The sequence below is a fragment of the Schistocerca cancellata genome, chromosome 1, assembly GCF_023864275.1.
Source record: "Schistocerca cancellata isolate TAMUIC-IGC-003103 chromosome 1, iqSchCanc2.1, whole genome shotgun sequence".
Lineage (NCBI taxonomy): Eukaryota > Metazoa > Arthropoda > Insecta > Orthoptera > Acrididae > Schistocerca > Schistocerca cancellata.
Genome location: NC_064626.1, coordinates 820052919 through 820065584, shown reverse-complemented (window position 1 = coordinate 820065584; position 12666 = coordinate 820052919). Strand labels below are relative to the sequence as shown.

General features: G+C 41.5%; 1 protein-coding gene across 1 annotated transcript in view; it reads right to left on the bottom strand.

Annotated features, from left to right (window-relative positions):
- Positions 1–12666, bottom strand: part of LOC126188321 (WD repeat-containing protein 11-like) — a 209064-nt gene that overhangs the window by 108716 nt on the left and 87682 nt on the right. The window contains exon 11 of the mRNA XM_049929917.1: positions 946–1172. Within this exon, the coding sequence (XP_049785874.1) occupies positions 946–1172 (227 nt within the window). The remainder of the gene's footprint in view (positions 1–945; positions 1173–12666) is intronic.

Below are 12666 nucleotides of genomic sequence, written 5' to 3'. Positions count from 1 at the left end.
AAATTTTGTTGAACAGTTCTGAATTGTTCCTAGTGGTTCCAACCTACAAATGAGAGCAAAAACTGCAGTCGCACTACACTCAAAAGGGGTGCAATCACGCTCAATAGAGATGCGGGCCCACAGTATAATTACAGAAGGGTTTAAAAATCTGAGGTGGTTAGCAATGTTGAAAGTTGTCAAGAACATCTTCTTGTTGCTCACTGGACTGCAAGCTGTCATTTTCAATTGTGAAATGTGTTGGAGTCAACAAACCAGGAAAAGAAAAGGTATCATTGACACACTTTATGGCACCTCCTGAGGCCTTTTTGTGTCAATTCTGGGCGGCAGTGCATCTGAAATGTTTTCCTTGTCTACCCAAAACCATGTGACTTTAACACTGTGTATCGCAGTTCTGACTTCCATCACAGAGATGTCAAAAGAAGGGGTGAAATCTGGATAAGAGGGACTGTGACAACCTTCTCATCATGTGATGTGTCCACAGTGGTGTTGGGCATAATTGTGGTGAAATTTGGTGCCAACAGGATGTCATTACCCACATCACAGCTCATATGAATTTCTGAGCTGTGACCAACCCTCCTCCCTCTCTCTCTCTCTCTCTCTCTCTCTCTCTCTCTCTCTCTCTCTCTCTCTCTCTCTCTCTCCTTCCCCCTCTCTCCTTCCATGTGTCAACACCTTGCTGTTTGAAGTGTCCCCAATCCTGAGGGTGACATCACAGGGTGCCAAACTATCGCACCATTACAGAGGAAGGTTGTACACACCTTTGAGGTAAATTTCAAATTTATGCATTACAATGGGAGACAATTAGTAGGCTCCAAAAATGTGATCCTTTAATTGTGTTGTACAGTTTACATATTCTATCTGCACCACATTCACAGCACTTGAATTTAATCTGTCTAAATGAGGAAACAATAACTACAAGAACAAATAGTAACAATAAATACTCACCTGACAGGACAAGTATGTAAAGCAAGTTCTTTGTCCACAGTCCCTGTTGCAGCATTCAGCACTTGTACCAGTCCTCCAGCAGTACCCACAGCAAGTAAAGGCTGATATTTCTGCCAGTTTCTTGTAGTCAGTGGAGGACACATGCGGAGAGATGTCACAGGAGAGGTAAGTGAAGGCAACAGACCAACAGCAACAATTCGCAATGGTGGAGCTGCTGCTACAGAGTCCTATGAAATTGAATTAGAGTGGGGTGTAGTAAACTTTAATTAAATGACTATAAAAGTTTCATTACTATTATTTCACTGAAATATGAACTATCATATGTTAAGCCTGTTAAATTTATTAAATAATGAAATAGGCACTTGCAGAAAAGAAGTACACTGATGTTTCATTTCCCAATGAATGAAATTTCACGTTAAATTTTGTTTGTATCATATTTTAAGCCTGTTAAATTTATTAAATAATGAAATAGGCACTTGCAGAAAAGAAGTACACTGATGTTTCATTTCCCAATGAAGGAAATTTCACATTAAATTTTGTTTTCTTTTGAATCTACAAGGTTAGTTAAGTTTTATTATAAGGCAATAACAGATAATGTCATTAAAAATAATACAAACACTGTGTTTCCAAACTTTATAACTACATGGGTAAGCCAAACTACAAATCCAAAGGTGCTGGATTTGATCTCTAGTTGGTACTAGGATTTTTTCAGAGAATTTATATACTTTTATCTGTCTTAAGGCTTGTAGATATGGATTCGACATCAAACTATGAGTCCTGCTGTAATGGGATGAGTTAAATGATTTTTCAGGCCAGACAAAGACAGGAGAATAACAAGTTTTAATAGGATTCTTAAGGCTTGTAGATATGGATTCAACATCAAACTGTGAGTCCTCCTGTAATGCGATGAGTTAGATGATTTTTCAGGTCACACAAGGACAGGAGAATAACAAGTTTCAATAGGACCACTCTTCGCAAAAACACTTTGGTGTTAAAACCCATCGTCAATTTGATAGCAGCTTTGTTAACTAACATTGGTAACAATGTTTTTTGTTGTTTATACCATGAATAAAGCTGATTAGCAAACAGAACACCGTTAAACACATTAACGGAACTGTCTGGACTTGGAGAACATGTGGGATGGACAGTTATGCCGAGACAGGGAGGAGGGGCCTTCTCTTTGTAATCTACAAGATAGTCACTAAAATTATTACCAATGCATAGAAAGAAAAAAAATTAATGACAATAAGGCAAAGAAACAAGTTGGCTTTAGCACTGGAAATAATGCAACAGTCCATTTGCATGTCACGAACAAAATCATAAAATACAGATTTTGAGAAAGCTTTTGACTTGGTTGCAGCCAAACCTGTACTAATACCTCTCGAGACACAGGGCACTGGTTGATTTACATCAGTAAATTGAAGAATGTATAAAACAACCTACATCGCAATGGTTATTTTATTTAAAATGACCAGTTTCAGTCTAGTCTTCAGAATAGCACTGTGAAGAATAGAAATCATGCTACTTACATAAAGAAGTCAGTGACTTAAAAATAAAATAATTTATACTTATTAAAATCAATGGGTTGTTACCCATCAGCTAAAGTTGACAATGTCCAGAACAGTCAGTAGACCTCAGTCACTGAAACTGCTGCTGTTAGCAAGGCAGCATTGCATTATACAGATCTGGTGAGGGAGTGTTTGTGCTGTATGATATCAGTGTCAGCCATTGAGGAACGCTCTATATAAATTACATATCATTTGAAAATACAGTTTATCTAAAAGTGAATAATCATAAAAAGTAGTGACTATAGGGCAGAACAGATGGTTAAATATAGTGAGCAACTGCAAAAAGATTATTTAAAAATTATATCTTTTATTCCTTGTAGTACCATCTGGTGGAAATAACTTTTTTAACCAGTGTAATATATTCGTAGCATCAGTTTTTTAATGAATAGAATGTGTGTATAGAATAAACAAATGGATCTATGTAAAATAATTATCCTTTATGATAATTAAACAATAATTACTTTGTATTCTGGATAATACGAAATTTAGAAGAACATTGGTGCACCCTTCTGGCCTGAACTTATCTTTGACATCTGCTGGCCATCTTACTATGATGTCTCCATGGCAATGCCATACATAGACAGCAAGTTGCGGCCAGAAGAGTGTGCCAATGTTCTTCTAAATTTGGTATTATTCAGTACATAGTGTAAAACTGTGTAATTATCATAGATGATAATTACTTTACATAAATCCATTTGTTTACGCCATATACACAGTCTACTGACCAAATAGCTGATGCTACGGGTATATTATACTGGTTCCATGAATTATTTTCGGCACATGGTACTACAAGAAATAAGGGGTATCATTTTTAAATAATCTTATTACAGTTACTTACAATTTTTAACAATCTGTTCTACCCTTGCCTATAGGCACTACTTTTTTATAATTATTCACTTTTAAATAAACTGTACCTTCATAATTCATGTAAAACATTCCTCACTGACTGATGTTGACGTCATACAGTACAAACACACCCTGACCAGATCTATATAACTCAATGCTGCCTAGCCAACAGCAGCAGTTTCAGCAACTACAGTCTACCAACTGTTGTGGACATCATCAACTTAAGCTCATGGCTGACAAAACTTTGATTTTAGTAAGTATAAATTATGTTTTTTCTAAATCACTGACTTCCTTATGCAACTAGCATGATTTCTATCCTTCACAGTGGTATTCTGAAGATGGCCTATGACTAGATCAAAACCGGTCACTTTAAATATTAACCATCACGATCTAGAATGTTTTTCACTAATTTTATTTTTAATATTTGTTTCAAATGCAGATAATTAAATGGAAGAAATTTATACAGAACTTTCAAAGGCAAAGAAAATGAACTATAAGAAAGACTGAATGTTATACAGAGGGAACACTGTGAAGAAAATTCTACAAATGAACCAAGAGGTTACGAAGGATAGGTTCATCCCTATGAAATCCCCAAACCACCTTCCCTACCCTCTGGCTCCTACTCTTGTAACCGCCCCCGGTGTAAAACCTGTCCCATGCACCCTCCCACCACCACCACCACCACCACCACCTACTCCAGTCCTGTAACGCGGAAGGTGTACACGATTAAAGGCAGAGCCACGTGTGAAAGCACCCACGTAATTTACCAACTGACCTGCCTACACTGTGAAGCTTTCTACATGGGAATGACCAAAAACAAACTGACCATTCGCATGAACAGACACAGGCAGACAGTGTTTGTTGGTAATGAGGATCACCCTGTGGCTAAACATGCCTTGGTGCACGGCCAGCACATCTTGGTACAGTGTTACACCGTCAGGGTTATCTGGATACTTCCCACTAACACCAACCTGTCAGAACTCCGGAGATGGGAACTGGCCCTTCAGTATATCCTCTCTTCCCGTTACCCACCAGGCCTCAACCTCCGCTAATTTCAAGTTGCCGCCGCTCATACCTCACCTGTCATTCAACAACGTCTTTGCCTCTGTACTTCCGTCCCGACTGACATCTCTGCCCAAACTCTTTGCCTTTACACATGTCTGCTTGTGCTTGTATCTGTATATGTGCAGATGGATGTGTGTGTGTGTGTGTGTGTGTGTGTGTGTGTGTGTGGGCGCGCGCGCGCATGAGCGAGCGAGTGTATACCTGTCCCTTTTTCCCCCTAAGGTAAGTCTTTCCGCTCCCGGGATTGGAATGACTCCTTACTCTCCCTCTTAAAACCCACATCCTTCCGTCTTTCCCTCTCCTTCCCTCTTTCCTGATGAAGCAACCGTGGGTTGCGAAAGCTTGAATTTTGTGTGTGTGTGTGTGTGTGTGTGTGTGTGTGTGTGTGTGTGTGTGTGTGTGTGTTAGAGTCTCTATCAACATACCAACGCTTTCGTTTGGTAAATTACATCATATTATATATATATATATATATATATATATATATATATATATATATATATAAAAATAAAGATGACGTGACTTACCAAATGAAGGTGCTGGCAGGTCGACAGACACACAAACGAACACAAACATACACACAAAATTTGTAAAGGCAAAGAGTTTGGGCAGAGATGTCAGTCGAGGCGGAAGTGCAGAGGCAAAGATGTTGTTGAATGACAGGTGAGGTATGAGTGGCGGCAACTTGAAATTAGCGGAGATTGAGGCTTTGTGGATAACGGGAAGAGAGGATATATTGAAGAGCAAGTTCCCATCTCCGGAGTTTGGATAGGTTGGTGTTAGTGGGAAGTATCCAGATAACCTGGACGGTGTAACACTGTGCCAAGATGTGCTGGCCGTGCACCAAGGCATGTTTAGCCACAGGGTGATCCTCATTACCAACAAACACTGTCTGCCTGTGTCCATTCATGCGAATGGACAGTTTGTTGCTGGTCATTCCCACATAGAATGCGTCACAGTGTAGGCAGGTCAGTTGGTAGATCATGTGGGTGCTTTCACACGTGGCTCTGCCTTTGATCGTGCACACCTTCCGGGTTACAGGACTGGAGTAGGTGGTGGTGGGAGGGTGCATGGGACAGGTTTTACACCGGGGGCGGTTACAAGGGTAGGAGCCAGAGGGCAGGGAAGGTGGTTTGGGGATTTCATAGGGAAGAACTAAAAGGTTATGAAGGTTAGGTGGATGGCAGAAAGACACTCTAGGTGAAGTGGGGAGGATTTCATGAAGGATGGATTGCATTTCACGGCGGGATTTGAGTAAGTCGTATCCCTGCTGGAGAGCCACATTCAGAATCTGATCCAGTACCGGAAAGTATCCTGTCAGAAGTGGGGCACTTTTGGGGTTCTTCTGTGGGAGGTTCCGGGTTTGAGGAGATGAGGAAGTGGCTCTGGTTATTTGCTTCTGTACCAGGTCGGGAGGGTAGTTACGGGATGCGAAAGCTGTATCAACACAATCTGGGACCACAACACCCCAATTCAGTAGTTAACCTTTCCTCCAAACCTCTCTCCCAATCTGAAACCTCTGTCCTATCCAAAGGCCTCACCTTCAGCCCCACTCCCAGATTTAACCAAACAGCCCTCGTCAAAGATTTACTGTCCTACACCCATACTCTCTGCTGGAAATATCACTTTGCCACAAAGAAAAATGATCCTAATCCTACTCCTAATGATCCAACTCCCTAAGACACTATCCAAATTGAACCCTGCCTGGAACAGTTCCGTCCTCCGTCACAGCGGGACCCACCTCCTCTTCCTCAAAATCACCCTCTCCTAACCTTCCAGGAATTTCTGACTTCCAGCCTTGCCTCTCAACCCTTCTTAAAAAACCTTAATCCTTCTCCCAACATCACCACTGCTGAAGCCCAGGCAATCCGTGATCTGAAGGCTGACCAATCCATCGTCATTCTTCTGGCGGACAAGGGTTCCATGACTGTGGTACTTGATCATCGGGAGTATGTGGCTGAGGGACTGCGTCAGCTTTCAGACAACACTACTTACAAAGTTTGCCAAGGTAATCCCATTCCTGATGTCCAGGCGGAGCTTCAAGGAATCCTCAGAACCTTAGGCCCCTACAAAACCTTTCACCTGACTCCATCAACCTCCTGACCCCACCATCACCCCGCACCCCTACCTTCTACCTTCTACCTAAAATTCACAAACCCAATCATCCCGGCCGTCCCATTGTAGCTGGTTACCAAGCCCCCACAGAACGCATCTCTGCCTACGTAGATCAACACCTTCAACCCATTACATGCAGTCTCCCATCCTTCATCAAAGACACCAACCACTTTCTCGAATGCCTGGAATCCCTACCCAGTCTGTTACCCCCGGAAACCATCCTTGTAACCATTGATGCCACAAATATTCCGCATGTCCAGGCCTCGCTGCGATGGAGCACTTCCTTTCACGCCGATCACCAGCCACCCTACCTAAAACCTCTTTCCTCATTACCTTAGCCAGCTTCATCCTGACCCACAACTTCTTCACTTTCGAAGGCCAGACATACCAACAATTAAAGGGAACAGCCATGGGTACCAGGATGGCCCCCTCGTACGCCAACCTATTCACGGGTCGCTTAGAGGAAGCCTTCTTGGTTACCAAGGCCTGTCAACCCAAAGTTTGGTACAGATTTATTGATGACATTTTCATGATCTGGACTCACAGTGAAGAAGAACTCCAGAGTTTCCTCTCCAACCTCAACTCCTTTGGTTCCATCAGATTCACCTGGTCCTACTCTAAATCCCATGCCACTTTCCTTGACGTTGACCTCCACCTGTCCAATGGCCAGCTTCACACGTCCGTCCACATCAAACCCACCAACAAGCAACAGTACCTCCATTATGACAGCTGCCACCCATTCCACATCAAACGGTCCCTTCCCTACAGCCTAGGTCTTCGTGGCAAACGAATCTGCTCCAGTCCGGAATCCTTCAACCATTACACCAACAACCTGAAAACAGCTTTCGCATCCCGTAACTACCCTCCCGACCTGGTACAGAAGCAAATAACCAGAGCCACTTCCTCATCCCCTCAAACCCAGAACCTCCCACAGAAGAACCCCAAAAGTGCCCCACTTCTGACAGGATACTTTCCGGGACTGGATCAGATTCTGAATGTGGCGCTCCAGCAGGGATACGACTTCCTCAAATCCTGCCCTGAAATGAGATCCATTTTTCATGAAATCCTCCCCACTCCACCAAGAGTGTCTTTCCGCCGTCCACCTAACCTTCGTAACCTCTTAGTTCTTCCCTATGAAATCCCCAAACCACCTTCCCTACCCTCTGGCTCCTACCCTTGTAACCACCCACGGTGTAAAACCTGTCCCATGCACCCTCCCACCACCACCTACTCCAGTCCTGTAACCCGGAAGGTGTACACGATCAAAGGCAAAGCCACGTGTGAAAGCACCCACGTGATTTACCAACTGACCTGCCTACACTGTGAAGCCATCTATGTGGGAATGACCAGCAACAAACTGTCCATTCGCATGAATGGACACAGGCAGACAGTGTTTGTTGGTAATGAGGATCACCCTGTGGCTAAACATGCCTTGGTGCACGGCCAGCACATCTTGGCACAGTGTTACACCGTCCGGGTTATCTGGATACTTCCCACTAACACCAACCTGTCAGAACTGCGGAGATGGGAACTTGCCCTTCAGCATATCCTCTCTTCTCGCTATCTGCCAGGCCTCAATCTCCGCTAATTTCTAATTTCAATTTGCCGCCGCTCATACCTCACCTGTCTTTCAACAACATCTTTGCCTCTGTACTTCCGCCTCGACTGACATCTCTGCCCAAACTCTTTGCCTTTACAAATGTCTGCTTGTGTCTGTGTATATGGGGATGGATATGTGTGTGTGTGTGCGCGGGTGTATACCTGTCCTTTTTTCCCCCTAAGGTAAGTCTTTCCGTTCCCGGGATTGGAATGACTCCTTACCTTCTCCCTTAAAACCCACATCCTTTCGTCTTTCCCTCTCCTTCCCTCTTTCCTGACGAAGCAACTGTTTGTTGCGAAAGCTTGAATTTTGTGTGTATGTTTGTGTTTGTTTGTTTGTCTATCAACCTGCCAGCGCTTTTGTTTGGTAAGTCTCATCATCTTTCTTTTTAGATATATTTTTCCCACGTGGAATGTTTCCCTCTATATATAGATGTGCACTGTTGTTGTTGTTGTTGTTGTTGTTGTTGTGGTCTTCAGTCCTGAGACTGGTTGGATGCAGCTCTCCATGCTACTCTATCCTGTGCAAGCTTCTTAATCTCCCAGTACCTACTGCAGCCTACATCCTTCTGAATCTGTTTAGTGTATTCACCTCTTGGTCTCCCTCTATGATTTTTACACTCCACGCTGCCCTCCAATACTAAATTGGTGATCCCTTGATGCCTCAGAACATGTCCTACCAAACGATCCCTTCTTCTAGTCAAGTTGTGCCACACACTCCTCCTCCCCAAACCTATTCAATACCTCCTCATTAGTTATGTGATCTACCCATCTGATCTTCAGCATTCTTCTGTAGCAGCACATTTCGAAAGCTTCAAACTATTTATCGTCCATGTTTCACTTCCATACATGGCTACACTCCATACAAATACTATCAAAAACGACTTCCAGACACTTAAATCTATACTCGATGTTAACAAATTTCTCTTCTTCAGAAACGTTTTCCTTGCCATTGCCAGTCTAAATTTTATATCCTCTCTACTTCAACCATCTTCAGTTATTTTGCTCCCCAAATAGCGAAACTCCTTTACTACTTTAAGTGTCTCATTTCCTAATTTAATTCCCTCAGCATCAACTACATTCCATTATCCTCGTTTTGCTTTTGTTGATGTTCATCTTATATCCTCCCTTCAAGACATTGTCCATTCCGTTCAACTGCTCTTCCAAGTCCTTTGCTATCTCTGACAGAATTACAATGTCATCGGTGAACCTCAAAGTTTTTATTTCTTCTCCATGGATTTTAATACCCATTCCGAATTTTTCTTTTGTTTCCTTTACTGCTTGCTCAATATACAGATTGAATAACATCGGGGAGAGGCTACAACCCTGTCTTGCTCCCTTCCCAACCACTGCTTCCCTTTCATGTCCCTCGACTCTTATAACTTCCATCTGGTTTCTGTACAAATTGTAAATAGCCTTTTGCTCCCTGTAATTTACACCTGCCACCTTCAGAATTTGAAAGAGAGTATTCCAGTCAACATTGTCAAAAGCTTTCTCCCAGTCTAGAAATGCTAGAAACATAGTTTTGATTTTTCTTAATCTAACTTCTAAGATAAGTCGTAGGGTCAGTATTGCCTCACGTGTTCCCATATTTCTATTGAATCTTTTTATCAATTAAATCCAATCTCTCTCCTCTCACCCAAGGATTTCTACTAGCCCCCATCTTTTTACCTACTTCATCCTCTGCTGCCTTCACTATTTCATTCCTCACAGCTACCCATTCTTCTTCTACTGTATTTCTTTCTCCCATTCCTGTCAATTGTTTCCTTATGCTCTCCCTGAAACTCTGTACAACCTCTGGTTTGGTCAGTTTATCCAGGTCCCATCTCCTTAAATTTTCACCTTTTTGCAGTTTCTTCAGTTTTAATCTACAGTTCATAACCAATAGATTGTGGTCAGAGTCCACATCTGCCCCTGGAAATGTCTTACAATTTAAAACCTGGTTCCTAAATCTCTGTCTCACAATTATATAATCTATCTGAAACATGTCAGTATCTCCAGGCTTCTTCCATGTATACAACCTTCTTTTATGATTCTTGAACCAAGTGTTAGCTGTGATTAAGTTGCGCTCTGTTGAAGATCATAATTCATGGTGAAGAAATCTGGTGGAGGTATTTTGCCAGCAGTGGACGTCATATGGCTGTTGATGAATACTAATGCACTGTGTACTTTATATTTTGAGGCTTTTCTGAAGAACAAGTGTGTCTGTAGTTTGCCTTCTGCCGGACACAAGTAAGAATTAAATTGGATGCTGCCCATCCACAAGAAGATGCACATTACTTCTCAGAAGACAACATAAGATCTTGTATCTAATGGCTTAAGGGTAGAATAATAACAATAAACACCTAGAAGACACAAAGCAAAATTTAATAGCCCCGTGAAGCAAAATGAGTGACTCTGTCACATGCAGACTGAGTTGGTGCACTCTCAAGGAGCAAAAACAATCTCTTTAACAGCTTCCCATAATGCTTCATCTTGACAGCTTCCTATGTCATCAAGAGATTTCAGTAGTACACTCCAGTGATGGTTTGCCACCCACGAGTATAATCGGCTAGCAATGCAAAATGGTAGTCTCAAAAAACATGTGGCATCGCCTTGCCAGATGATGTTTCAGTGTTTGCCTTTTTTGGCAAAGCTGCATCCACATTTCCACTGCTTTCTTTGCTCCTTTGTCTTGATGTCGCAGTGATACACCCAGCACTCACCCGTGGTGATTAGCCAATAGTAGAAGTCACATGGATTTGCCTAATACAGCTGCAGCAGTTCCACTACTACCTCAGTTCAGTAGGCTTTTTAAATGGATGTTATCAGGAAACCAGTGGGTGGCAGCCAATGACATGTTCAAAATGTCATGTAAGATGTTAAAAAATGATCCATCATTGATTTTTCTGCTATTACCTCAGTTGTGATTCACTGGTCTTTGAGCATGGGGACCTTCACAAAGGATTGGTCTGCCACTTGATTCCTCATCATTCAGACTTGTTTCAACTCATTGAGAGAAGGCTCTTTCAGTGGGATGAAACAAGCCTATGTCATATGAGGGTGCACTATTATCATACATTTCTACTAACTCAGAACAAATTTTTCCTGTGTTGTTACTCTTCAAACGTCGGAAATGAATTACGACACGATACTTGACTTTATCAGTGGGATGCATTGTTTTGTTTTGGGTCCTCTTATGGCATGCTTCGGTACAGTGGCTACAGACATTTACCTCCAAACAAACAAAAAATTACATAACTTTACTTTTTTAGGTGATAGTTAAAGCTGTACAGCCATCCCCTCGTATTCTCTTAAGCGAAACCATCGGAAGCTGTTGTTCTCTTGTGTGTTGCATATTGAAAACTTAGTTCATTTTACTGTCATCTTGGTGTCTCTTCTTGCTTGTGCTGGGAATTTCTTTTACTGATCACAGCAAATCAACAATCTAATAGTCAGCAAAAATACGAGTATTAATAGTGCTGATCAAATTGTTTGTTCTATGTGACACTCATATTTTGTGTGACTATGTCCAACACATCGGTAAATCTCACAGATCAACATCTTGTCAGCAGACTTCCCACCTTAAAGCTTGCATGGTATTTACTGCAGCCTTGCTTTAACATAACTAAGGGTTTCACCTGTGAATGGGTTGAATTCCCATTACCCCCCCATTTGGTGCATTCACATTAATGTTACCCAAGACAGCAAGGTGAAAGGGCATTAGGTCTTCTGCAAATTTTTCAAAAATATAATAATAGTAAAACAGAGATAGTATCGTATGCAAAGTGAATTTTGATGAGGTTACTTCTCATAATCTGAATCCATTTGATTTCTCAAAAACTGAATGCATCTGTATTCAATTTGCTTTTTAATATCCCGAAAAGTTATCATGTATTTCAACAATGAAATGTCTTGACACCTATCAGCAGAGGTTGTGGGGTTTTCACAAACTGCATAGTACAATACTCTACGTAGGCTACAAATGAATTTCAACACATCTTACAAATCTAGCTACACACACTGTATAGTAGTTCTTCCCAATATTTGGTATGTTTCTTGCATGTTCCCAACTGTTCAACAAGATACTGTTTTTATCGCAGTACCTTCAGAAATGCAGCAACAGCAACAACAACCACAATGTGATAACAATAATTATTATTATAAATCTTGTTAAACTGGTAATGAGATGGTAACCTGGAAGGTCTCCAGTTTGTGAATCTTTTGGCAGTAGGTATGTGATACTTTGTGCAAGGAAGTGAAATACCTTTCTTGACTTCCACTGGCATCATTCATTCGTTCTTTCAGCTTCTGATATAATTCACTAAAGTTTCAACAGAAATTCTTAGCTTTCTGGTCCTCATGATATCTACTTAGGCTAGGTCTTTAAACGTGAATTCATTCAACTTGAATGCCTATGGACATTTACCTTAAATTAATTCACATCGCTTACTTACATTAAGCGCTATGAGTTGGAACAGTATTGCATTTTATCAATTTTGGACCTACAATTGTATCCAGAGTTATTTTCAGCTAAGAATAATTTATT